Source organism: Xiphophorus couchianus, chromosome 24 (genome assembly GCF_001444195.1).
Source record: "Xiphophorus couchianus chromosome 24, X_couchianus-1.0, whole genome shotgun sequence".
Classification (NCBI taxonomy): Eukaryota; Metazoa; Chordata; class Actinopteri; order Cyprinodontiformes; family Poeciliidae; genus Xiphophorus; species Xiphophorus couchianus.
This window is the reverse complement of record NC_040251.1, coordinates 5,438,106-5,466,045: the sequence shown is the minus strand read 5'-3', so window position 1 is coordinate 5,466,045 and position 27,940 is coordinate 5,438,106. Positions and strand designations below refer to the sequence as shown.

At 48.6% G+C, this 27,940-nt stretch overlaps 2 protein-coding genes across 2 annotated transcripts in view; both read left to right on the top strand.

The window, feature by feature from the left end:
• Nucleotides 1-643: 643 nt before the first annotated feature.
• Nucleotides 644-27,940, top strand: part of plxna3 (plexin A3) — a 56,199-nt gene continuing 28,902 nt past the window's right edge. Inside the window, exons 1-6 of the mRNA XM_028010996.1 lie at nt 644-1,130; nt 16,062-16,431; nt 16,503-16,693; nt 16,953-17,500; nt 17,591-17,755; nt 22,902-23,084. Of these exons, the coding sequence (XP_027866797.1) occupies nt 16,130-16,431; nt 16,503-16,693; nt 16,953-17,500; nt 17,591-17,755; nt 22,902-23,084 (1,389 nt within the window). The 5' untranslated portion in view covers nt 644-1,130; nt 16,062-16,129. The remainder of the gene's footprint in view (nt 1,131-16,061; nt 16,432-16,502; nt 16,694-16,952; nt 17,501-17,590; nt 17,756-22,901; nt 23,085-27,940) is intronic.
• On the top strand, nt 822-10,696 carry LOC114141181 (serine/arginine repetitive matrix protein 2-like). The gene is made up of 5 exons (XM_028011662.1): nt 822-826; nt 880-1,047; nt 2,876-2,968; nt 3,951-4,749; nt 4,795-10,696. Exons 1-5 carry the CDS (start codon nt 822-824, stop codon nt 7,801-7,803), a joined length of 4,074 nt encoding a protein of 1,357 aa, XP_027867463.1. The 3' UTR covers nt 7,804-10,696.

Here is a 27,940-nt window from a genome sequence, read left to right as displayed (position 1 = left end):
CTCCTGGACGCCTCCCTGGTGAGGTGTTCCGGGCACGTCCCACCGGGAGGAGGCCCCGGGGAAGACCCAGGACACGCTGGAGGGACTATGGCTCTCGGCTGGCCTGGGAACGCCTCGGGATTCCCCCGGAGGAGCTAGAAGAAGTGGCTGGGGAGAGGGAAGTCTGGGCCTCCCTTCTGAAGCTGCTACCCCCGCGACCCGACCTCGGATAAGCGGAAGAAGATGGATGGATGGATGGATGGACCCAAAACCTGTTCATGATTCATGTGTCACAGATTGATCAAGCTCTCTTAGTCCTGGAACCTGCAGCTAAAATGATTCACCTCTTTTAGATATCATCAGCATATTTTCATCTGTGTTTGAGTTCATTACTTCTGTTTTAATAAAACATGATTTCCCCCTTAAAACTGTGATGTCATCACTGTTCTATGAAAACTGATGACATCACAGCCTCTGTTGAATTGTCTTCTTGATGGAGAGAGAGAACATTTCTTATAGAAAAACATGACATCCATCCTTCATCCATCCATCCAACCATCCATCCATCCATCTATCCATCCATCCAACCATCCATCTATCCATCCATCCATCCAACCATCTGACCATCCATCCATCCATCCATCCAACCATCTGTTTTTCTCTGTGTCTCCTCAGCCTCAGATTAAGTTGGACTGAACCACGCAGCTCCTGCTAGGGGTGTGTATGCGCGTGCGTTGGTCTTTAATGACACGTGCACGCACCTCGTTTCGTGTCACAGTTTATTTAACCAGCCGTCTGTACGTGCCCCCGCTGTTTCAAGCCCGCCCTCCAGGCTAATTAGCATGGGGTGAATGGTTTAGGCCGCGACTTGTGCACGCGCCACCCCGCGGTTCGGTCCAGAGTGGTTCTGTCCAACTGGGGGCTGTCCGTGTCTGAGCCGAGCCGAGCCAGGCTGAGAGAGCCGCAGCACCGAACCCCGAGGCTGGATTATTACCGCTCTGGTACCAGGTTCTGCCGGTCCGGACCACCCGAACCTCAGTCCGCCCAGACCGGAACCGCGCGGCTGAGGTAGAAAAAGAAAGCGGCGGCGGAGGCGCGCGCCTCTTTGGATTTAAATACCTGATTGGACGTTTCTGCGCGTGCACGTCCAGGTAAGTCCGCGCATGGGGGAGATGGTCGGTTTCGGGGGGAGTGGACCGGGATTGGTACCGGGACCGGTGTGCTGAGGGCAGGAAAGGGGGGGGGGGGGGGGGGGGGTTTGGGGGAAAACGCCTCGCTCCGTTTCTGCTGCGTGGAAATTTCCTCCTGTTTTCCTCAGTGGGGGGTGGAGGGGGGATGCTGCCCCCTCCCTCTGTGGACTCAGAACCGGCCGGGGTTCGGTACCGGGTTCGGGGTTTCAGGCTGAGCGTGTTTTTGTGGGGGAGGGGTCCGCGGCTCCATTAAGGAGAACAAAGGGGGGAGCAGCTTTAGCTCAGCGGGCCGAACCGGGCCGAACCCCGGGACGGGTCGGAACTCTGGCTCTGCTGGATCAAAACCGACACCGAACCGAGCCGTTTTCTGCTCCAGATTCTGGTTCTGGTCCTCAGCGCCGCAGCCGGACCGGACCGGATCGAGGATATCTGCTCATTGATCCTGTTCAGTCAGATAAACCTGATCGATTCAGTCCGGATCAATGATCCGATTAGTTCTCAAGTACCGAATCAGTTTGAATCAACCGGAAGTCATTGATCGTCCAGAAGCAGCTGACCAATCCTTGATCAAGATGAGCTGATCACGTCACATCCAGACCGATCGCAACTGGTTCTGAAGCTCAGAATCGATCCATCAATAATCGATAATCAATGATCTTCATCAGAGGAGGAGGAGTTCCAGCTGCTCAATAACTAACTGATCGGTTCTGATCAGCGGTTTGGTTCATCAGGACCAACATAGATCCATTCTTTAGGAAAACGAACAGATTCCGATTCTTTTGGTAACAAACTGAATCTGTTCAGGTCTCAGTTCTGATTTTTCGGTTCTGGTTCCGGTTCGGTTCTGGTTCACAAATGGTGCTGTTGCAGCTGCATGCTTTGGACCAGAACCTCCAGAACCAGAATCGGGTCCTGTCGGTGAAGCACTGAGCACGTGAGCAGCTGCAGGTTCTTTTGGGCCGGGCCGGGCCGGGCCTGAGGCCGATGAGGGGTTTGAAGCGGACCCACGTTCCGGTTCTCATGGGACCGGGACAAGTCGGGTCGGGAGGTCCAAATCCAGATCAGGAACATGTTCAGTTTTGATGATCTGATGGTTCTGATCAGGTCCAGTTGATCAGAACCAATCAGCACCAATAATCATCAGATAATTGATCGATGTTCCAGTTATTGATCAGATCAGCTCCAACCAGCTTTCAGTCTGGATTTAAAGGAACTCAGGGTTTCAGCTGGTTTGCAGTTTTCTGGAAGTTTGTTCCAGATCTATAGTGAGTAGAAGCTGAATGCTGCTTCTCCATGTTTGGTTCTGGTTCTGATGCAGACCAGAACCAGAACCGGAACCAGCAGGTTGATCCAGCAGCAGATCTTTAATCCGTTCAGTGATTTATAAACTACCAGTAGAACTGGGTGGTGCAGAACCAGGTGGTGTCTCTATCCTCCTGGTTCTAGTCAGAACTCCAGCAGCAGGTTCTGGTCCAGCAGCAGCGTTCTGGACCGTTGGGTTGTCAATCAGACCTGTGAAGACGCTGCTGCAGGAATCAAAGCCACTAAAGAGAAACTAAAGCCTGGATGAGTTTCTCTGATCCGAGACTTTAGTCTCTGGTTCTGGAAATGTTCTGCAGCTGCTAGAAGGCCCACTGGGGATTTATGTGGATCTGAAGGCTCTCAGTTCAGTGACCCAGTTCTCCATAAAGCCCGGCTTGTTGCAGAGCTTCTGGGTTTGGGCCAGAGTTTAACCCTCAACCTGTGTTGATTGGAGCCACGCTGAGGAGGTCAGCACTGCAGTGCATGCTGGGCTGGAGGTCAGGGGTCAGTCTGCATGAGCTGGTCAAAACTGGATCGGGACATTACAGTCAAACCAGTTACCTGAAACGCTGGTTCTGGTTCTGCAGCCAATGAGAAGCAGATCTCTCTGCTGGTCCCGCCTCCTGGTTGTCCTGGTAAAAGCCGTGGATCTTCATGGTGTTATTGGGGACCCATCAGTGTGTCACTGTGTGTGTAGCAGGTAGGCCAGGGTCTGCCAGCCAATCAGACAACATCTCTGGTTCTGGTTCTGTTTGATTCTGAGCTGTTCAGGTTCCAAACCTGACCACCTGCAGAACCTTTAAAGGGCCGGTATCATCTGTTTTCCATTTATAATCAGCAGCTATTTTACCTTCAGTTGTTCTGAAATCTTTTATATATCAAATATGACTTTAAATAAATTTGACTTCCTGATGTAACGCCTTGAAATTGGGTCTGTCTCTTTAAGAATTGCTCTTTCTGAAGCTCCACCTCCAGGAAGTCATCCCAACATGGCTCCTCTATTAACCCTTTAACGTCTTTACCAGCATTGCTCTGAGCAGCAGCTCCTATGATGAGCTCAGCTGTTTGCTAATTGCTGCTGGCTAGTCTGAAGGAGCCAAGTGGGGGAGGAGCTGCGCCTCGAAGGCGGGGCTAGAGTCCACCCAGATGTTTTAACAGCTGAATGGTTGCCATGGAGAGTAAAGAAATTCTCCAACATGAAAGAATCAGAGCAACACAGCAGGGAAAACCAGGATGATTTACACCACAAGTATCAAACTGCAGTCGCAGTCCTGCAGGTTTTAGATGAGCCACAGCTACAAAACCCTGGAATGAAATGGTTTAATTTCCTCCTCCTTGTCTAGATCCATTCTCCAGAGCCTTAATGACCTCATTATTCTATTCAGATGCTGCAGCAGAGGCTCATCTAAACGTTGCAGGGCAGCGAACCTCCGGTTCTGGAGTTTGACACCCTGATTTACACGTTACCGGCCCTTTAAGAACAGACGGGCAGATTGAGCTTCTGCCTGGGACCAATGAGAGCAGCGAGATCCGGGTCCAGCTGGACGACTGGACAGTGTCCTCCGGGTTTCCTGACAGACTCAGGATGAGGAAACAATCCAGTAACTCTCTTCACCTCCAGCAGCTGGACGAGCGAGTCGCTCTCTCTCTGAGTGTGTGTGTGTGTCCTTCCTGTCTGAAGCGGCTGCAGCTCTTTTGCTCCCCGTCCAGTCGCGTCGCTCTCCATCGTTCTCCGTCGTGTTGCTCTCCAATGCTCTCATCGCTCTCCGTCGCGTCTCTCTCGCTCTCCATCGCGTCGCTCTCCGTCCCGTCTCTCTCCATCCCGTCTCTCTCCATCCCGTCTCTCTCCATCCCGTCGCTCTCCATCCCGTCTCTCTCCATCCCGTCTCTCTCCATCCCGTCGCTCTCCGTCGCGCCGCTCTCATCCCGTCGCTCTCCGTCGCGTCGCTCTCCGTCGCGTCGCTCTCCATCGCTCTCCATCGCGTCGCTCTCCATCAGGTTGCTCTCCAACGCTCTCCGTCGCGTCGCTCTCCGTCGCGTCGCTCTCCGTCGCGTCGCTCTCCGTCGCTCTCCATCCCGTCGCTCTCCAACGCTCTCCATCGCGTCGCTCTCCAACGCTCTCCATCCCGTCTCTCTCCATCCCGTCGCTCTCCAACGCTCTCCATCGCGTCGCTCTCCAACGCTCTCCATCCCGTCTCTCTCCATCGCGTCGCTCTCCAACGCTCTCCATCGCGTCGCTCTCCGTCGCGTCGCTCTCCGTCGCGTCGCTCTCCATCCCGTCGCTCTCCGTCACGTCGCTCTCCATCCCGTCGCTCTCCATCAGGTTGCTCTCCAACGCTCTCCGTCGCGTCGCTCTCCGTCGCGTCGCTCTCCGTCGCGTCGCTCTCCGTCGCGTCGCTCTCCGTCGCTCTCCATCGCGTCGCTCTCCAACGCTCTCCATCCCGTCTCTCTCCATCGCGTCGCTCTCCATCCCGTCTCTCTCCATCGCGTCGCTCTCCATCCCGTCGCTCTCCATCCCGTCGCTCTCCATCGCGTCGCTCTCCCTCGCGTCGCTCTCCAACACTCTCCATCACGTCGCTCTCCAACGCTCTCCATCCCGTCGCTCTCCATCGCGTCGCTCTCCATCCCGTCTCTCTCCATCGCGTCGCTCTCCATCCCGTCGCTCTCCATCGCGTCGCTCTCCCTCGCGTCGCTCTCCAACACTCTCCATCACGTCGCTCTCCAACACTCTCCATCCCGTCGCTCTCCATCGCGTCGCTCTCCCTCGCGTCGCTCTCCAACACTCTCCATCGCGTCGCTCTCCAACGCTCTCCATCCCGTCTCTCTCCATCGCGTCGCTCTCCATCCCGTCTCTCTCCATCGCGTCGCTCTCCAACGCTCTCCATCCCGTCGCTCTCCGTCGCGTCGCTCTCCATCCCGTCGCTCTCCATCAGGTTGCTCTCCAACGCTCTCCATCGCGTCGCTCTCCGTCGCGTCGCTCTCCGTCGCTCTCCATCACGTCGCTCTCGCTCTCCATCCCATCGCTCTCCGTCGCGTCGCTCTCCATCCCGTCGCTCTCCATCAGGTTGCTCTCCAACGCTCTCCATCGCGTCGCTCTCCAACGCTCTCCATCCCGTCTCTCTCCATCCCGTCTCTCTCCATCGCATTGCTCTCCATCCCGTCTCTCTCCATCCCGTCTCTCTCCATCGCGTCGCTCTCCGTCCCGTCTCTCTCCATCCCGTCGCTCTCCATCCCGTCTCTCTCCATCGCGTCGCTCTCCAACGCTCTCCATCCCGTCTCTCTCCGTCGCGTCTCTCTCCATCGCGTCGCTCTCCAACGCTCTCCATCGCGTCGCTCTCCAACGCTCTCCATCCCGTCGCTCTCCGTCGCGTCGCTCTCCATCCCGTCGCTCTCCATCAGGTTGCTCTCCAACGCTCTCCATCGCGTCGCTCTCCGTCGCGTCGCTCTCCGTCGCTCTCCGTCACGTTGCTCTCCATCGCGTCGCTCTCCAACGCTCTCCATCCCGTCTCTCTCCATCCCGTCTCTCTCCATCCCGTCTCTCTCCAACCCGTCGCTCTCATCCCGTCTCTCTCCATCCCGTCGCTCTCCATCCCGTCTCTCTCCATCCCGTCGCTCTCCAACGCTCTCCATCGCGTTGCTCTCCGTCGCGTCGCTCTCCAACGCTCTCCATCGCGTCGCTCTCCAACGCTCTCCATCCCGTCTCTCTCCATCCCGTCTCTCCAACGCTCTCCATCCCGTCGCTCTCCAGCGCTCTCCATCCCGTCTCTCTCCATCCCGTCGCTCTCCAACGCTCTCCATCGCGTCGCTCTCCAACGCTCTCCATCCCGTCGCTCTCCATCACGTCGCTCTCCATCGCGTCGCTCTCATAACACTCTCCATCGCGTCGCTCTCCGTCCCGTCGCTCTCCATCGCGTCGCTCTCCGTCGCTCTCCATCCCGTCTCTCTCCATCCCGTCGCTCTCCATCCCGTCTCTCTCCATCCCGTCTCTCTCCATCGCGTCGCTCTCCATCTCGTCTCTCTCCATCGCGTTGCTCTCCATCCCGTCTCTCTCCGTCGCGTCGCTCTCCGTCGCTCTCCATCCCGTCGCTCTCCAACGCTCTCCATCGCGTCGCTCTCCAACGCTCTCCAACGCTCTCCATCCCGTCTCTCTCCATCGCGTCGCTCTCCATCCCGTCTCTCTCCATCGCGTCGCTCTCCATCCCGTCTCTCTCCATCCCGTCGCTCTCCAACGCTCTCCATCGCGTCGCTCTCCAACGCTCTCCATCGCGTCGCTCTCCAACGCTCTCCATCCCGTCTCTCTCCATCGCGTCGCTCTCCATCCCGTCTCTCTCCATCCCGTCGCTCTCCAACGCTCTCCATCGCGTCGCTCTCCATCGCGTCGCTCTCCAACGCTCTCCATCCCGTCTCTCTCCATCCCGTCGCTCTCCAACGCTCTCCATCGCGTCGCTCTCCAACGCTCTCCATCCCGTCTCTCTCCATCCCGTCGCTCTCCAACGCTCTCCATCGCGTCGCTCTCCATCGCGTCGCTCTCCAACGCTCTCCATCGCGTCGCTCTCCAACGCTCTCCATCGCGTCGCTCTCCAACGCTCTCCATCCCGTCTCTCTCCATCGCGTCGCTCTCCATCCTGTCTCTCTCCATCCCGTCACTCTCCAACGCTCTCCATCGCGTCGCTCTCCAACGCTCTCCATCCCGTCTCTCTCCATCCCGTCGCTCTCCAACGCTCTCCATCGCGTCGCTCTCCAACGCTCTCCATCCCGTCTCTCTCCATCGCGTCGCTCTCCATCCTGTCTCTCTCCATCCCGTCACTCTCCAACGCTCTCCATCGCGTCGCTCTCCAACGCTCTCCATCCCGTCTCTCTCCATCCCGTCGCTCTCCAACGCTCTCCATCGCGTCGCTCTCCAACGCTCTCCATCCCGTCTCTCTCCATCGCGTCGCTCTCCAACGCTCTCCATCCCGTCGCTCTCCAACGCTCTCCATCGCGTCGCTCTCCAACGCTCTCCATCCCGTCTCTCTCCATCCCGTCACTCTCCAACGCTCTCCATCGCGTCGCTCTCCAACGCTCTCCATCCCGTCTCTCTCCATCCCGTCGCTCTCCAACGCTCTCCATCGCGTCGCTCTCCAACGCTCTCCATCGCGTCGCTCTCCAACGCTCTCCATCCCGTCGCTCTCTGTCCCGTCGCTCTCCGTCGCGTCGCTCTCCGTCGCGTCGCTCTCATAACGCTCTCCGTCCCGTCGCTCTCCGTCCCGTCGCTCTCCAACACTCTCCATCGCGTCGCTCTCCGTCGCTCTCCATCCCGTCACTCTCCAATGCTCTCCGTCTCTCTCCATGACGTCACTCTCCGTCGCTCTTTCAATCGCTCTGCGATCTGATTCTTCTAACTGAGAAGTTGCTTTGAGGCGGCCGTTGCCCGGTACCGCTTCAGAACCGAACCCGGTTCCACTGGACTCGTGGTTCCTTCTCACTGTTCAAATTCATGAACAGAAACAGTCTGATGACTCAGCAGTCTCCAGGCGGATTGGAGGAGGAGGAGGGGCTTGTTGGCATGGAGGGAACAATCAAATCATCTGGGATGGAAACAAAACGAAGGAGATGACTTCATTAGAACAGGGCTAAAGGTCAAATCCTGTTTCCATCACGGAGAAGAAGTGGAGCAAAAGAAAAATTCATCTGGAAAGAATAGAACCAGAACCAGGGACCTGAAGAGGCCCAACACCTGGAGGCCGGTTCTGGGGATTACTGTGGAAGTTCTGGCCACAGTAATCCGGTGAAGATGAAGACCATCATCCTCTTCATCAGATCGTCTTCAGTCAGAGGCTCCTTCAGATTGGCTGTAACACAGACTGCTACAGGAGACCCACCTGGAAAATTAATGATTTACTCCATTTAATTTCTCTTTGGGATCAACACAGCGGTCCGATCGGTTCTGGTCGGTCCGGTAAATCGGGTTAATATAACTGCTACCTGTTATATTATCAGGCAGCCCAACAAGGAGTAAGTGTTGAGGTCAAAGGTCGTGTCTGACCAGTATAGTCCGTATCTGTGGTTCTGTCTGGGCCCAGCCGGGTCCAGAAGATAAGTTGTGGAAAACGTCCCGGTGGTTCTGACGTCATAACTTCATTTCATTAAAGGCCCTGCAGCAGGCGGCAGAGGTCACAGGTCAAAGTCTCTTGTTGCCGTGGTTTCCTGACCTGAAGCTGGATGTCATGATTTCTTGGCAGATAAAATAAATTAAAACTAGACGTGGCCTTTCAGCCGGCTGCTAAAAAACAAGGAAAATTTCACTTTTCCACTGGATAAAATCCAACATGTTTGAAAAATCCCAGTTAGTGATAATCTCTGATTCCATATTTATAGATCCAGTGATGTGCAATGAGGCTCTGGCGTAATCATATTTATTTAAACCCCTCCATGTTGTTTTCATTCGCAGACTTAGCGCATAGAAACACTTTTACACAAAATGTTTTATCCGTGTCGTAACAAAAAGTGGTTAAGGTGCAGCAAAAGGAATATTTATTGGATTGTGAAAGTCAGTTTCAGTGGCAGCAGAGCACCACACCCAGACACAGAGTGGACCCCAAAGGTCGAATGTTGCACCCAGCTCATACGGGCCGGGCCATAACGGCGGCAGAACAATTCATTTAACTCAATGAAACTTGGAAATGTAGGTTTTATTAATTTAGTGCTATGCTCCACAGCAAAGACAAAATGAATCAGAAAAACTGTTGAAGTACAACTCAAAACCGCTTCTTCTCGCCTGCTGTGTCAGCTACCCTACACGCAGACTCGTTTCCGTGGCAACTGATAACAACACCGCTTTATGTTTCTAAATCCAGCAAGAAAAAAACACTCAAATATTTCTAACTCAGCATAAAACATTCAGTCTGGGTTAATTAGGCTTAAACATTAGGCTTAGTGATTATTAATAAGTGGTCGCTGTGGTAGATTGTAGCTACCGCTGCTATTAGCTAAGCTAACATAGCTGTGGTAGATTGTAGCTACCGCTGCTATTAGCTAAGTTAACATAGCAGTTTGCTGGTTAGATTTCTTTTCTACATTTTTTTACACATATCAGCTGTAGCCACAAAACACACATTTCATTAGAAAACTAATAAACTCATGCGCAAAAATATTTCTAGTAAAAGTCCTCCTTATTTCCCTTCAGCTTTAAAGGTCTCTCTGTCTCGGCAGAGATTGCTGTCAGGGAAGCTCCAGCTGTTTGTTTTGAGTCTTTTCGGTGCCGAGCTTCTCTGACATCGTTAGCTGAAACAATGACAACTAGCTGGAGCAGCTTTGTCGCATCAGGAACAGCTGATAGTATAGAAATGTAGTCATCCATGTTGACATTGAAAGAGGCGATAATGAATATATCACTGCACTTTACTTACTGAATGTCTGGGATCATGAGCGCCCCCTGCCATGAGGCCAGAGAACTGCCTGCCTCACCTCCAATCTGTTCTCTGGTTTCTGATCGCTGCTCAGCACAGAAACACGTCACACACAGCTGGTGACAAAAACACTGAACATTATGTATATTAGCTAAATTATGGAAAATCAGTTTATATATTAAATGTTTTTAACCATTTTATTGGCGACGTTCAGACAGGAGGAGCATGGAATAGCAGCCAGTGCAGTTAGCCAGAGGCTCAGGCTCAGATCCCTGCTGCCTCACCCGCTTCACTTCCCAGCATTTGAATAGGAAATTGCTAAAAATGCAGCAATTTTAAAGAAAAATTATGCAAATTAGTAAAGCTAAATACTAGCTTCACCTATGTACTATTAAGTACTATAAATTATTCATAGTACAAACCCCTGGGCAAATATTGCAATTTAAATAATTTTATCATTACGTATTATTTTGCAGCCTCACCTGCCTCCCTAACTGCACGTCACTGCATAGGTTATATATTTAAACGTAAACCGACTGTCAGATTCATCCTGAAACAGCAAAGATTTTACATCTGCAAGCAAACAGGAACACTGAGTTAACTGAAGTAGCTAATACTAGCTCAGAATAAGTAATAAATCCAAATGCTTCTGCTGGGCTTTGTCTTATATTAAAGTGAGCAAAAAGTGATATATATTTAGTATTATATGTAATTTTCAGCCTACAAGAGAAAATCTGTAGTTCTGTCCGATTAGCTAGCTGAGCAGCTAGCCTTTAACCCAGTGTTTCCCAACCCTGGTCCTCCAGACTCACTGCCCTGCATGTTTTAGGTATTTCCTTGCTTCAGTCCAGCTGATTTCAATTGATGACTGATTAACAGGCGTTTGTTGAACTGCAATCAGTTGAATCAGGCACATTAAAGCAGGGAACCTTCTAAAACATGTAGGACAGTGTGCCTTGAGGGCCAGGGTTGGGAAACGCTGCTTTAACCTACATCTTAGACTTTAGCTTTTCTTTTTAAATCCTCCTGATTAGCTCTGTTGCCTGATTAAGTATGACAAAATGTATGATAATCAGGACAGGCGGCAGTTAGCTGTGGCTATCTGAGCAGCTAGCCTTCCTGTTTGTTCTGTTGTGATTCTCTCTGTAGTCGGATGATTTTTCTTCAAATATTTTAAAGTAATAAATAATTTTGATTTCAGTGTTTTTAGCAGATCAGCTTCTGTTAGCAGCTCCATTAGCGCCGTTATTACCACACATCTGAGGCTACACGCATCCTGCTGCTATTTCATTAGCGGGAAACCAGGATGCAGCTTTAATGAAGCAGCTGATGGAAACCAGAGTCTCTGAACATCTAAACATGTCTGACCCTGAGCAGTTACCACGGCAACCACGTTGCCATGAGAGTTTAGCTAAACCAACTCTGTCCAGAAGGACTATGTCGTCCCTCCCAGCAGAGAGAGAACAGTTCAGTGAGATGGAGAACTGTTCAGTGATAGAGAGAACTGTTCAGTGAGGTGCTAACCTAACACGGAAGGTCCCTCAGGTGAAATAGCGATGTCTGTTTCTCCAGGTAGACGTTTGCTGCTCACCCTGCGGTCATTGATAGATGAAAAGTCCCTCTGGACTTTTTCTCTGTGGTTTTGCAGTAAATCCAGAACCAGATCAGCCCGGGACCAGTGGTTCTGGTCAGAAAAGAGATTCCAGCTGTGACTGAGCTCTAGGATCAGCAGCACTCTGGTTTTCATTCAGACAGTGAAGTAGGGCTGAGGGATATGAGGAAAATCTAATATCCTGATAAATTTTTGCAATATTATGATGCACGATATATATCACGATATTCTTAAATGAGCTCCAATGTTATTTTAAACTAGACTCCTTGCAGCATGATGTCATCCAACCAAGTTCCCCCATTTCCCTGCTAGACTCAAATGTAATCTCATATAAAAAGGGATGCTGTGTTTTGCTATGAACTGTTTACACTCTGTAAGATTAGATAACAAGGTCAGAAATAAGTTTTAACTAAGAAAACAAATAGCAAGGGAGAAGGAAGTAGGTCAGTTATGCTTGACTTTGACAAACTTAAATAGATGAGCTGTGGAATAAAGTGTGTTTTGGTTCAGCTTAAAAATAAAAAGGCGACCTACACAAACTGACACATCATCAGTAAAGCAGGTGTTTAAATTAGCTAATTAACTATTGCTGTGTTAGCTTGGCTAATAGCAGTGGTGGCTAATCTACCACAGCTGTGTTAGCTTGGCTAATAGCAGTGGTGGCTAATCTACCACAGCTGTGTTAGCGTGGCTAATAGCAGCGGTGGCTAATCTACCACAGCTGTGTTAGCGTGGCTAATAGCAGCGGTGGCTAATCTACCACAGCTGTGTTAGCGTGGCTAATAACAGCGGTGGCTAATGTACCACAGCTGTGTCAGCGTGGCTAATAGCAGCGGTGGCTAATCTACCACAGCTGTGTCAGCGTGGCTAATAGCAGCGGTGGCTAATCTACCACAGCTGTGTCAGCGTGGCTAATAGCAGCGGTGGCTAATCTACCACAGCTGTGTCAGCGTGGCTAATAGCAGCGGTGGCTAATCTACCACAGCTGTGTCAGCGTGGCTAATAGCAGCGGTGGCTAATCTACCACAGCTGTGTCAGCGTGGCTAATAGCAGCGGTGGCTAATCTACCACAGCTGTGTCAGCGTGGCTAATAGCAGCGGTGGCTAATCTACCACAGCTGTGTCAGCGTGGCTAATAGCAGCGGTGGCTAATCTACCACAGCTGTGTCAGCGTGGCTAATAGCAGCGGTGGCTAATCTACCACAGCTGTGTTAGCGTGGCTAATAGCAGCGGTGGCTAATCTACCACAGCTGTGTTAGCGTGGCTAATAGCAGCGGTGGCTAATCTACCACAGCGATCACTTATTAATAATCGCAAAATACACATCAAGTCTAAAAGCATAAAACTGTAATGAACTGAATGTTTTGCCCTATGTGGGGAAAATGTTTGAGTGTTTTTGGTGCTGAATCCTGATACGTAAAGATGTGTTGTTGTCAGTTGCTATGGCAACGAGACTACGTGTAAAGCCGACAGAGAGCGAGGAAAAAAAGAACGAGTAGTTTTGAGTTATTTTTCTCATTGCATAGCACTAAATGAATCATAGCTACGTCTCCAGGTTTCACTTTAACGGACCGGTTCTACCAGTTCAGATTAAAGAATAATCTGATTAGGGGGGAATAAATCTGTGGTTCAACCTTTTCTTTCAATAGTTTTATAGCATGTTTCGCAAATTACCTTATTTTGTTCGACATCCTCCATATAAAATCCAAACCACTGCCAAATTATTGATCCAGCTGTTTCTCTTCGGAACTACACAGTTCATCTGTTCAGTTTCCGTCTCATTCACGGCTCGCCTCAAACTCTCGCTGTCGCCATGTTGTTTGTTTTCTCCACGCAGCCTGATTGGTAGAAAATTTTCAGGTTGGGAGTGGGAGGGACTAGTGATGCATTCATAGGGTATCGGATAAATCATACTCGCAGTGAAGTTGACGGCAGAAGTTTATTATTTGAACGACAATTTATACTTGATGCTTGCGATATAGAAATTTTAGCTATTGTAAATTTAAAATATCGCGATACGTCGAGTATACTCGATACAGCCCTACAGCGAAGGCATCGCGATTCTCTGGAGCATTAACTATTAGCAGCCGAGGTTGGAAATTACAGAGGCCGGCTGGGTGGAGGCTGCAGTTCTCCAGTGTCTCTGTGGTTCTGAACGACCTGCTTTGGGCTTTTATGTTTCCTCACACTGGATGGTTTCTCTCCTGTTGTTTGGTCTTTTTTTTAAAGATACTGAGCTAAAGAGATGGCTCCGTTTATTCTGTTTGCTGATTTTCCAGCCCATTTGTTGTTCAGAGACGGTAGAAAAAATCCGATTAGCTGATGTTTGTGTGTGCCTGGTTCTGGGCTTTATTGGACCTTAGAAGCTGCAGTTGGTTCCAGGTGGTTACACCCTCAGCCAGAACCATGAAGGTTAACTAACCCTGACTTCACCTGCAGAAGGTCCAGGATTTCAGGAACATGAGATGTTCAGGAACAGGTGATCCACTGAAGGCTCCTGCTGACCAGAACATCTGGACCAGAACATGGGGAGATCTGGACGGGGGATGATTCTCTGAAACCCAGCACAGTCAGAGAAACTCTCTGTGTCCTTACTGTGGCCAGCTCCCTGTGACACACACACACACACACACACACACACACACACACACACACACACACACACACACACACAGGGACAAAGAGGCAGTGAAAGATCAGCACATTAGTTAATTAGCCTGCTGAGCTGAAGGGGAGAGGTCAACAGATGGACCGCTGGCTGTGTGTGTGTGTGTGTGTGTGTCACAGGGTTAATTGTTGAACGTACTTTCCTGTGCGTCTCTCTGCGGGGCTGAGAACTTTACTACTGCCCTGTTCTGGTTCTGTTTTGGTCAGAATCAGCAGGTTCTGCTGTGATTTTATATTTCTGAGCGGGTTTCAGCCGGGTATGTTGGAGACGTTTTCCAGACCCACTGCTGCTTGTGGGGGCCAAAGCCCCCACGAGGGTTAACACTGTTTTTAGGTTAGTGGTTTAGGACAAAGGTGTGAATTGGGTTTTGGTTTTGGTCAGAGGTAAGGGGTTAAAGGTTAGGGTGTAGAAATGAATGGAAGTCAATGGAAAGTCCTCACAAAGATAGAGAGACAAATGTGTGTGTGAGACGCAGATTGAGATATTGATCAGTTTCCGTCTGATTATCTAATTAAGCTGAAGGAAACCTGACCCGGGTCCGATCACCGACTGTCAGCTACGCACCTTATCTTATCCCTAACCATTACATACCTAACCCTGACCCTATCCAAAACTCAGTTCACACCTTAGTCCTAAATCTGACCCCTGACCCACAAACAGTGATTCCCCTTGCTCCCACAAGGAGCAGTGGGTCCCCACAGCGTATGTGTTAGGAAAATGGTCCTCACAAGGTATTAAAAACAAACACACACACACACACACACACACACGAGACTCTCTGCTGGTAGATAAAACTGTCTGCAGCTTTAAAAACCCAGATTCATCTCGGATCGTTTTACTCTCAGATCAGGATTTGGGTTTGGGTTTTCTGGATCCCGGGTGGTACCGGATCAGTTCCGGTTCTGTCCACTTTGACCCATTTAAACCCCCAGTGCCAGAACTATGCTGCTGACGGTTCTGGGTCAGGACTCTGTTGATTTGGGTCCATCATAAGAGGAACCAAAGGGTTGATTGGTTCTGTTGGGGGTTAGCAGGAAATCCGGTCCGGATCAAGTCCGTCAGCTCTACCAGACCCAGACTGAAGGAAACCCGAAGGTCGGTACCGCTCGCTAACGCTAAAGCACCAGGATGATATTTAGCAGAAGCTAATGCTAGAGTGCTAAAGCAGTGACATCATCGTAGTCATGTGACGTTCAGGAACAAATCCTCTGAGTGGGATCTGCTGTGGGGCAGCCGGCGCTGAGGATGAGGATGGTGCGCTGCCTTCGTCCTTGGTTAATGTTTACTCTTGGTGCCTGAATTGTTTTAAGTGGTGCAGGAAATTATTTTAGTTTGTTTCAGAGAAACTCAAGTTCATTTTCTTTTTGTTACATTTTCCTGTTTTTTGTTTCCATTTTTAAAAAAATGCTGATAATGCACAAAATCCACATAGAGGTACATGGAAATTTCAGATTTAAGTTTTGGTGTTATACACTTCATTTTATGAAAATATATTGCATATACTAAACAACAAACAAACTTCTGCCCCTTCAAAATAAGAGTCTGAATATTGTCCAACTGTTTGAAGATTTCTCAGCAGTCGATAACAGAAACTAACAGGAACAGGGTAAGCTAAGCGTGCTAAATGTTTTCAAAGTTATCACAATGCGCTAATCTAGATGCTAGCTCTGCTGTTAGCAGATTAGCGTAATGTGCTAATTGGTTTCAACAGCGTGAACAAACTCCAGCGGTGTTCGAGGTTCTGGTAACAGAAATGGGAAGGATTTGATTCTGATTGGCCCTTCATTCAGTTAGCTAAGCCGCTAAGCTAGATATTAGCTCTGCTAGCATTACTGAAAGTGCAGCAACCAAACCTGAACCGGTTCTGGAGTCATATATGTTCTAGTTCTGGTTCTGACCCGGTCTCTCTCTGTGTTTCTGCAGTCATGGATCAGTGAAGTGGATCTTCATCGCACCCGCAGCACCTCCTCCTCTTCCTCTCTCGCTCCACCATGCTCCCCTCCTCTCTGTCCTCTCCTCTTCCTCTCCTTCTGCTCCTCTTCCTTCTCCCGTCCCACCTCTTCCTCCCGGCCCCCCCCTCCCCGCCGTCGGGCCGGGCCGAGTACCGGCCGCCCGACACGTCCTTCACCCATCTGGCGGTGCACCGACGGACAGGCGAGGTTTTCGTGGGCGCCGTGAACCGGGTGGTGAAGCTGAGCGCCGCCCTGCTGGAGCTGAAGAGTCATGTGACCGGCCCGGTGGAGGACAACGCCCGCTGCTACCCGCCCCCCAGCGTCCGCGCCTGCGCCCACCGGTCGGTCCCCGACCCGTCGCTGCCGTCGCCGGCCTGCCTTGCCCTCTGACCTCTGACCTCTGTGCCCCCAGGCTGGAGAGCACGGACAATGTGAACAAGCTGCTGCTGGTAGATTATACTGGGAGCAGACTGGTGGCCTGCGGCTCCATCTGGCAGGGCGTCTGTCAGTTCCTGCGGCTCGACGACCTCTTCAAGCTGGGAGAGCCGCATCACCGCAAGGAGCATTACCTGTCCGGCGCCAAGGAGCCCGACGGCATGGCAGGTAGGGGGCCGAGGGGCGGGGCGACACGCTGGGTTATCTGAAGCAGCCTGGGAAACCCATCCTCTGGATCCAAACCGGCAACCTTCCAGAATGACGGCGATATCGTGAACTCTTCTCGTCAGATGGGCGTTTCAACGCTCAAACATTTGCTTCCAGTCGCTGAGCTGCGGCCGTATCCCAGCGTCTCCTCCTGACCAGCCGAGTTGGCGCCCCCTGGAGGCCTGGAGGTTCTCTAACTCCTTTTCCTCTCCCTCTTCAGGTGTGGTCGTCGGGGAAGATGATTGGACGGCGGAGTCCAGGAGGAAGAAGCCGGTGAAAGGCAGCAGCCGGCTGTTCATCGGCGCCGCCATCGACGGGAAGTCGGAGTACTTCCCCACGCTGTCGAGCAGGAAACTGGTGGCCGACGAGGAGAACAACGACATGTTCTCGCTGGTCTACCAGGACGAATTTGTGTCGTCACAGATCAAGATCCCGTCAGACACGCTGTCCACCTACCCGGCCTTCGACATCTACTACGTGTACGGCTTCTCCAGCCGGACCTACGTTTACTTCCTGACGCTGCAGCTGGACACCCAGCTGACCCAGATGGAGGCCGGCGGGGAGAAGTTCTTCACCTCCAAGATCGTGAGGATGTGCTCCAACGACACCGAGTTCTACTCATACGTGGAGTTTCCTCTGGGCTGCACCAAGGACGGCGTGGAGTACCGGCTGGTCCAGGCCGCCTACAGGCAAAAGCCGGGCCGGCGGCTGGCCCAGGCGCTCGGCCTGGGTCCGGACGACGACGTCCTGTTTGTGGTCTTCTCACAGGTGAGCTCCCTGCGTCTCTTCCTGTGTTGGCATGCCGCAGCGCGGGCGTGGAACCGGCAACTCTGACTGGGCTGCTGTTTCTGTGTGCAGGGTCAGAAGAACCGCTCCAACCCGCCCAGAGAGACGGTGCTGTGTCTGTTCACCCTACATGACATCAACCTGGCCATGAGGGAGCGCATCAGCTCCTGTTACCGCGGAGAGGGACACCTTACGTTGCCATGGTTACTCAACAAAGAGCTGCGCTGCATCCACACTGTGAGTCGTCGGCAGAATGCGTCACTGAGATCAAAAACGTCTTTTTCAGGCGAGACCTGGCGCTGCAGTTTTCACAAAGTTTCTTTTTAGCGTAACGTTGATGCTTTATGGGATTGTTTCCTGTTTTCCATCATTTCTGGCCTGACGCAGCAAGACGGCGCCTCCATCGTGCTGTGGCGTTCGTCTCATAGCTTCAGGGTCTGATGGTGGCGTTTCTCTGAGCTTGGAGTCCAATCAGATTCCCAGATTGTTCCGGATCCGCTCTGCAGGGTTCTGAACTCGGCTCCTTTGTAGGCGAGGAATGAAGAACGGAGCAGAAGGAAATGTGTCTCAGTGTGAGCTGCAGTGGGGTTATTTCAGGTCGGGGGTAGATGATGTTCGTATTCACGGCGGTAATGGCCTGCAGTTGTTACCATGGCAACCGGGCAGGGAGACTCTGGCAGGAGCGGCGATCTGGGCCGGCCCGGTTTTTGGGTGCAATGGGGGAAGCAGAACCAGCCAATCAGCCTCACGCTGATGAAAGCCATAAAACATCAGAACCGGGGCTGAGCGCTGGGGGCGGGGCTTACGGCCCGTCTGACCCGCTTCCTTTATCAACAGCAGCGGTGTGTGTGTGTGTGTGTGTGTGTGTGTGTGTGAAAGGCCCATTCTTCACTAAATGTCTGCAGCAGGTCACGTCTGTCCTCGCTGTGTCTGCTGTGTGTCTGTGCCTCTTCTGGTTGTGAGGATTCGCTTCAGGGAGAATCCGGCGCTGTCTGGACTTCCTGTTCGCCTCCGTCAGATCAGGATCAACTGCTGGCATTAAAGTTAAACTCCAGTTCATTTCTTTATGGTTCAAAGGTCACCGTCAGCAGTTTACTGAAAGGTTTTTGGATTTTTCTTGTCTGCTTTTCATTCATTTTCAGTCGGTTCTCTGAGTCTGTTTGCTGAGACGAGGGAAACCACGAGACGTCCAGGAAACATAAACATACGGTGATGATCATGTGCTTAAAGAACCAGAATAAAGAAGTCATCAGAGTTTCCTGCTCTTATTTAACGATATTAATCCACTACATCAGATCAGAGAGCAGGTTACAGGTTTACTGGTGCTGGAGATAAACATTTCTTTAGCTAGTTAATAAATACGCAAATACATATTTATTGTTGTCATGACCAGGCAACAATGTAATAACAATTAACTGCTTAGTTATGACGTTGAAATATTCTAAAACAAAACTAATTGATTAGAAACACTAAAAAACGATTTCTTTATTTGTTACGAGGCTAACATGAGCCAAGAAGAGCTAATCTAGGCAGTGATGTCTAGATTAGACATCTAGACGTTACTGACATCAGACCACTTTTTTCAGTAACCAGTAATCTAACGCGTTGCTATTTCATATCCAGTAGTCAGACTACAGTTACTTATCAAAATCATTTTACGTTACTATTTTGTTTTGGAATTTAGTTTTATTTCCTCTACTCGTCTTGTCGAGTGATCGCCGTTTCTATGCAACAGTATCCGCAGCGACAGAAACGTAAACAATGGAGGGAAGAGGGAGATGGGAGCTATTTTGAGTTTCTGTCGCCAAGTTCGATTATTATAAGCGGCTATGTGTTTTTTTTTTTTTTTTTTTAAAGTTGCTAGCAAATTTAATGAGTCGCTTTCTGGGCTGGTTTTTGAAGGTGAAGTTGTTCATTTGGGCTTGGAAATAAACAGACAGAAACCCCAGAATGTGTCTGACCTCCAGCTAGTTTTAGTCAGACTCTCCCTGTCCATCATTTCCAGGATGATCCGTCCCGCTGCGTCTCTGTTAAAGTTAATATATTACCTGTGAATGACGTCCAGATGTCCAGAACATTGGAAACATGGAGACTAATATGAACAGAGCAATAAACGTGAAAACAGCCACGAATGAACGAGTCTGTAAAGTTGTGCAACTAAACACCATTATAATTATTAATATTAAGATAAAAGTCTCTAATCTGTGCAGCAGCCATCTGAACTGTGGAGCCGCAGGAGGAGCTCTGACCTCTGACCTCTGACACCAAACACACAACCTGGAGGCTGGGGGTTAAAATCCTTAGAGTTTTCCAGACAATAGTGGAAAACACAAAAACTGCACAAATTACTAATGTTGTTTTTTATTGTAACCATTAAAAAATCTCCCCTTCAGTTCAACCTTATAAGTGGAGACACATTGTTGATGTTACTGTTATAAAATAGCTTACAATTAAATATTGGCAAAGATCAATGTCATTTTCACAGTGTTGTTGTTAGCAGCTGCTGAAAGAAACTAAAAAAGTTACTTTTAATGCAATTTAGTTACTTTCTAAATCAAGTAATCAGTAATCTGATTAAAGTTACTTTTTCAAAGTAACTATTCCATCACTGATTATAAGCCTGGTGGCCCGCCATGCTTTACTAGGACCTCCACCAGGCTAAGCGTTGCTTGTTTATGTTTTTAGGAAATTAATAATTCTTTTAAAAATCGCTTAATTTAATTACATTTTTTTAAAGCCGGATTGCAAGTGTCTTCGTTGCGCTGAGCTTTTCACTGGTGGCGTAGATTTATTCCTAAAATATAGTTTTATAGAAGATAAGTTTATACTTTATGCATTTAAAGACGGAGAGCGAACCAACAACACAGCTGGCGCCTCGGCGCCTTGCGCACTGCTGCTGCTTGATAAACGTTACCTCAGCGCAGATCACCTACGCCTTCTTTCTCTCAAACTGGACGCAGGCTGACCTGTATGGATATTTACATCAACTTCCTGTGAGGAATCATGTTTCTTTGGAGAACTTTACATCAAGGTAGGAGTTTAAACACACCGTGTTAGCTCTGGTTGCACAGCTCTATGTGAACGTAGGAATAACTTGTAGTCGTTGTCAGAGGTGCGTTTAGGAGCAGTGAGAATGATTTATCTTTGTGTACGACCTTCACATCTCAACGTGCTGCCCAGCGTGTGGCGCTGTCTTCCCAGTAAAGTTCACGTCTGTGTTCCGGTTGGTCGGAGCGTTAGCGGTTAACGAACCAGCGCTAACCTCATCGTGCAGGTTCAGTCGGTGAGGAGCTTTCACGCTCGCCTCGTAGTCACGCTTCATGCTGGTTTTATATTATTTTTAGTTTTATTTTTCCAGGTACATAATGCAACAAACCATATCAAATGCTTTGTCCACTTAGTCAGAGTTAATGTGAGATCTGAAAATCTCATCCCTTAAAGTTGAGCAACCAAAACAGTTTCTGTGGCTCTTATTAAAACTCAACAGACAGAAATGTTAGAGCTGCTAAAGCCACATTAGCAGCATTGAATTAAATCTCCGTTTGTTGCTCATCTCTGCTCAGTGCAGCAGATTGAACTCATCCTGCAGGGCCGGTCCAAGGCTGCATGAGGCCTGGGGCAGAATCTGACCTAGGGGCCCCTCTTGCTGCTAAAACCATCAGCACCTCTAACAGCTTCTGGGTTTATTTAATCTGGGAGAGAGAGAGTAGATTAACTGGCCAACCTAAAAACAATCAGTTATAATTGCAGTTTATTAATTTGTATTTGTGAACAAACAGCTCAAAGTCACAGCATCAGATTGTTGCTACGGTAACAAAACAATCTATGAGTATTGTTCTTTGAACTTTTACAAAGTAAACTTGCTAGCTCCTTAAAATCCTAAATTTAAATGTTAAACAATTTAAATCTTTTAATTTATTTATGATGAAACCATTAAATCAAATTTAGCAGCATCGATCATCTCAATAAACAAATGTTACATTTATGCATCTGTGTTAAAATATGATCATTTATGGCCCCTGAAGCCCTGATGGAGCCGCTGACTTCATTTGGTTTAAACAGAAGTGAAAATAATTGATATTCATTTTAATCGTATTTTTTATTTGTTGTTTTTCAGCCTGGTTGTGGGTTTAAATAGTTTCACTGGCCATGTTTTCCAGTAACATTTAATTACCCAGTAATATTTTGACATTTCCTGTCTAATTAACATCTTTCACCCAAAAACACTGAGCAGGTTTACTGGTGGAAACTCTGGTATTGTTTTTACATCTAAAATAAATATCTCCCAAATAAAGTTGAACTAATTGTGGATCCCTTTAAGCTTTAAAAACTTATCATAACATCTTCAACCTATTTTTCATTAATATCAATAAATATAGGTACAATGTAACTGAAATGAACAGTCAGCGATCATGTGATGAAACTGAGTGGATCGGACCTGAAAGCAGCTGCTGTAGCTTCTGGATTTATTCTTGTTTTAATGTGTTTCTGGTTGAACTGAGGAAGTTACTGAAGGTTCTCTGTGGAAGAAGAAGAAGAAGAGCTGTTGCTAAGGTTCAGAGTTTCCTGTTTGGTGCAGCGCTGCTTTAACTCGGTAATGACAGGGTGTTAGCCGACCTCTAGCTGGGTCTGCACTGCCTTTAATAACTCGTCTCCTCCCTGCTTCATTCTCTCTGAACTGTGGAAGGAAACCTGAAATTTACCAGGAATGTCATCAGCCTGTTCCTGACATGGACCTCCAGCTCCGCCTGCGGAGAAGCAGGATCATCTCTGGATGTTGGCTTAGAAAAGATGGACTTTGCTTCGCTGCTTGACTCATGAACATGAAGCTGCAGGGACCTGGAGGGACCTGGAGATTCCTGGAGCTCCACTGGTTCCTGATGTTTCATGCAGTTGCTTCATATTTAAACTGATGTTTGTACTAAAATCAGTCTGGCATTCCCAGAGTCTCCTGGATTTCTGGAAAAGTGAGACAGAAATTCTCTGAAATCAAAAACTTAAACATTTAACTCTGGACATGGAAAACATTTTAAATATTCAAAATAAATAAACCAAAACTGAAACAACAATAATTAAAATAGATTATGAAGTTTGTGTAAACAAAATTTTGTTTTAAAAACATCATCATTCAGCCAGGACAGGGAAGACAGGCAAAAGGGGCAGGTAGTGCAAACTCACTTTGAGCAGCATTTTTCAAAATGGCGGCTTTTTATTTTTAAATGGGAGCATCGCTTTAATCATGGAGCTTGTATGAATTTGTCATGCCATTGATTGATTTATTGGTAATGGTGGCAGGAGGGGGAGGGTCTCTCAGCCTACATGGGCGTCACCATGACTCCTCCTAACATCTGATCCTGGTTTCTCTGTCCTCATGTCTCCACAGCCAAAGCAGATCGGGGATGATTTCTGCGGCCTGGTGCTGAACCAGCCGCTGGGAGGCCTGAGAGTGATCGAGGGACAGCCGCTGTACGAGGACAGGACCGAGGGCATGGGCGCCGTGGCTGCCTACACCTACGGAGACGACACCGTGGTGTTCGTGGGAACCCGAAGCGGACAGCTGAAGAAGGTAGGCATGGAGGGATGGAGCAGGATTAATGTCTTCCTGCTGCGTTTTAGACTTGTGGTCCTGGAGAAATGTCAAGGAGACGCTAGCTGAGGGAGAAGATAGCTGAATCTAGCCGAGGGTGATGCTAAACGGGGGAGAAGCTAGCCGAGAGATAAGCTAACTGATTCTAGCGGAAAGAGAAGTTCCCTCCTCGCTGAATCAGGTTGGGCAGACTCGAAGGTTCTGTTCCAGTTGGATCAGGTCGGGTGGTTTATCTGCGTCAAGCTGGTCGCCGAACCAAGCGGCTCGACATCTTCAGGTTCCAGGTCTGTTTCCTCCAGCTGCTGCTGAGTCCTGCTCAAACCTCTGATGTGCCAGGAGACCCTCAGCAGCTCACCCAGATTCTGGTTCTGGTTCCACATCAGATGGTGACGATGTTCGGCTGAGGAAGTTCTGGAGGTTCTGGAACTATATCAGCAGCCTTAGAGGTGCAGCAGCCCAAAAGCTGTTCAGGAGTCCTACAGAACCCGGGTCCGGCTCTGATCAGCCAGGCGGCACCGCAGCGTGTCTCGGGTCCCTGCGGCCCGCCGGGTCTGGCAGCAGAACAAAGACCGTCCTTACACTCTTCCTCCTGGGACGCCCGGGCTTCCTGCCCCTCCCATCCTGTGACATCACCCTGCCTGACCAATCAGCTGTCAGATCAGCCAACACTACCGGTCCACTTCTCATGTCTCCATGGAAATGGCTCAAAGCGGGTCCCGCTTGCTGCGGCCAGTCTTCTTCTGGCGCCGAGCTGGAGACGAACAGAACCTCAGACAGGAGGTCTGATTGGGCCTGGTGCGGTTCTGATCGGAGCTACAGCTCCACTCAGAGGCTGGAAGAACCTCTGCAGGTCCAGAACCAGAATCTTTCTCTTCATCATCATCCTCACAGTCATCATCTTCATCATGGACCCGCTGCGTCCGCTCGCTGTGATTGGTTGGTGCCGCTTTTATAGGTAGATGTGAGAACCTGTGGAGTAGAATCATCTGAGATCTGAGTCTGTTCTGGTTCTGATCCGAAACCAGGAGCAGGGCTGCAGCCGAAGAAGCCAGACTCGGTGCTTTGACATAAACCCGCTCTGATTGGTCTTATTGCAGCAGGAAGCTGCACACCTGGGCTCTGACACACACACACACACACACACACACACACACACACACACACACACACACACACACACACTGAACAGGAAGCTGTCTCTGCTCTGCCTCCGTTGAGGACCAGCTGGTGTTTTTGTTTTGATTGTATCTAAATTAGATTAGAGACGATTTGCTGTTGCCGTGGCAACAGAGCAATCATCCGTAACCCACCCTAACCCTGGGTTGACTGGTCCGGTCCAAGTTTGTGTCGGTTCTGTAAAAATCCGGCACTGAGGCAGAAAACGTCCTTCTGCAAATTAACAAGAAAATGAAATCTAAACATTGGAGAAGAAGCTGTTCCTGTGTGGCTCTGGTTCTGTTGGACCCGCTGCTGTTCATTGTTTTGTTGCGTCCGAGACAAGAAGAAGTGTTGATGTTCTCCAGGTCTGCTCCAAGATATTTTGAATTTGAATCATGTGGATTGGATTTAGTGCTGGCTTTATTTGTAATTTCTATGCAATAAAACTTCTCAGATCTACATCAATAGACGGATCTAAATAAAAATATCGTCTGTGTTTTGGTCCCATACTGGTATGACTGGTACTGGCTCTCACTCTGCACTGAAAGCTCCAGCCGTCCTGATGGAGGTCGTTTCTCCGATGGCTGGTGTTAGAAGTGAACAGATGCTTTTGATCCATTTCCTGTTTTGGACAGAGTAAACCTGAAGTCCTGACAGCCTGTTGTTAAACTGTTAACGCTGCCTAAAAAGGCGAGCGAGTGGCTCATCTCTGCAGGGTGGAAGATCTTTGTCTCATCATCTGTCCCTGTAAGCGTCTCCGCTGTTAGCTAACGGCTCTGGAGCTGTCAGTGTGCGCCGCAGTGATTTACTCTGTTTATTTGACTGTTTGACCCCCCAGAGTGTGTGTGTGTGTGTGTGTGTGTGTGTGTGTGTGTGTGTGTGTGTGTGTGTGTGTGTGTGTGTGTGGCTGGCTGGCTGCCAGGCTCTTTCTGCTGCGGTTCTGTTTGTGTATGTTTCCAGTAATTATTTAATGCAGCGGCTTGTTACTCTGTTTTCCTTTTTTGCTGCAGCTGCCACAGTAATAAATAGAGGCGTTTTTGAGGCACCTTTAAATGCCTACGTGTGTGTGTGTGTGTGTGTGTGTGTAGTCATGTTGTTCATTAGTACCTTTTCTGCTAGAATCAGTTATCTCCTGAAGGCAGCTGAGCCTTTGGAACCAGAGAAAAACCTGACGTTTATGTAGCAAAGTCCCATTTCTCAGGTTCTGGTTCCGTCAAGTGGATCAGATTTGGGTCGGGACTGTATTGACACTGGTTCTAGTTAGGCCCAGATGGAGTTTCTGAAACGAGTGGAAGTCAGTAGTAATATTTATTATGATTAGAGATACATGTGTGTGTGTGTGCATGTACTTGTAAATGCGCCTATTCGAAGATCGCAGTAATTAATAGATAATATGAGGACTCCTGTGGATACGGGGACATTTTCATTCGACCTGGTTTAGTTCAGGATGAGAAGCACTGAACAGTGAATTTTGTTTTTTATTGTTTATATTCTGATAATAATCAGATAAATAGACTCAACTGGTAAAGAACATTTCTAGTATTCTTTCCAGAGCCAGGACTTCAACTAGTTAATATGAAAACACATCACTCCAATCCAAAGGTTGAAGAACCTGAAGTATAGATTAAAAACTATAAATATGTTTGTCATTGAACTCTGATGGATATTTTTTCAATAATTTAGCAGCAATAAAGTGTTTTCAAATTAGAATGTTGCTAATTTTGTTGATGAATGTTTTTTTTATTAAAATGAGATTAGTTACAGACCCTGCAGTAAACTTGATTAAACATTTTAATGCAGTCAAGTTACAATCTTTCCATCTGCTTCTGGACTATCAGTTAACTTTACCCATTTGATCCAAAAGTTGTTTTACATCCACGTGCAGCTAAAAGTGACTTTGCTTCAGTCCTGAAGTCAAGCTTTCTGTTATCTTTTCTTCCCCCCCCCCCAAGTGAAGCAAATGTTTAGTCAAATAATGTAATATTTTTAAATTTAACAGATTTTAAGACCCAACTCATTCACTGTGACTACCTACAGATTTCACATGGCTGTTACTGGAAAGTGTCACCATATCTGGCTACTTTAATCAACATAATTGTCTTCTTTAATCTATCAACAAATTACAGAACAACTCAGACATGGATGTTTTTAAAAGATTTGCTTCCTTTTTGTCTTTACATGCAAATATTTTTGGTGAATGAAGCAGTTGAGAGTTATGGATGAAAGAAGATGTGTAGAAAGGTTCATGGTTCGTTTTCCATCCGAGTGCCACCATGTCGCCTACTTCATGTCCTGCAGCTGCCGTTATCACCGTAACAGAGATCACGCCAGCTGCTGCTGGAGGCGGTTTCCTAACATACCTGTTATTTGTTTAAATGAATTTAAATCAGACAAAATCTCTGGAATATTATCCAGAGTAGGGAAGCCTATTTCAGTGAAATGCTTGGTGCTTTCTAAGGATGTGTTCATCCTCCTGTTTCACCTTGGGAAATGACTTCATCTCTTTCTGTCATCCCCCCGCCTGGCGGCCCCTCCCCACCTCCCAGACCCCAGCCCTTATTATTGACTTTGTTTTAGAGATAAATCCATAAAGATGGTCTCCTAGGAGGCATTTCAGCTTGACGTCAGACACAAATAGAGACACATTAAAACCATGTGGCCTGGATGGAAAGACTGCAGGTGGTTGTTAAACCTGGGAAAGATTTAAACGGCCACACCCGATAAATCGGAGCATGTGCAGAAAACCGCTGCACAGTGTCACCGCTTTCACCTTCAGTCTCCAAATTTCACTCATTCACTTCCTGTTGAGAAATTCCCCACAGAATCCCCGCCAGCAGAAATCCTCTGGAAGCAAAGACTGATGTGTGTGTGTCTGTTTTTATTTCTAATACCTTGTGGTGGACCATTTTCCTGACACACTACATTGTGGGGACCCACTGCTCCTTGTGGGACGAAGCCTGGGCCCCACAAGGGAAACACTGTTTATGGGTCAGGGGTCAGATTTAGGACTAAGGTGTGAATTGAGTTTTGGTTGGTTAGGGTTAGGATAAGGTAGAAATGAATGGAAGTCAATGGAAAGTCTCCACAAAGATAGCCACGCAAATGTGTGTGTGTGTGAGGGGGGGCTTCTGGTGTCACAGCAAGTCAAGCAAATTAGTGAGTTCTTCATAATTACTGAAAGGTGGAAATGGGATTTTAATGGTAAATTATTTCTAGGTTTGTTTTGCAAGAAAATTGAAGAACAAAAACCAGGACATTTCAGCTGATTTAAAGTATAAAACTGTTTTAGAATAGAAGTACTTTATTCATCCCAGCAGGGAAATTATTTCGCAGTTACAGCATAGAGACAAGACACAATAACAACCACCACTGAGTAGCAAAGTAGACAAGATAAAATAGAATAAAATATAACATGCTGTTAATATAAAAAGCAGCTTAGAGCAGTCCTTGCAAAGATTCAAAATGCAGATATGTATATGTAAATATATGTACAGCAGTGTGCCACAGTGCAGTTGTGCAAATTGGACTGATTAGTGCAGAACAATGATTTAGCTTTTATTGTACAGTGGCAGGAAGGACTTCCTGTATCTGTCCCTACGACAGCGGAGCTGGAGCAGCCTATGTGAGAAGGTGCTCCGCTGTCTGTCCACTATGTGGTGGAGAGGCTGCTGTTTATT

Excerpts from the sequence above, each read along its gene's own strand:
- LOC114141181 (XM_028011662.1), top strand. Across the intron at positions 1,048-2,875 it reads ACCGGAACCGCGCGGCTGAG|AGCTTCTGGGTTTGGGCCAG; the intron begins GTAGAAAAAGAA and ends GGCTTGTTGCAG. Across the intron at positions 4,750-4,794 it reads GTCGCGTCGCTCTCCATCCC|GTTGCTCTCCAACGCTCTCC; the intron begins GTCGCTCTCCGT and ends GCTCTCCATCAG.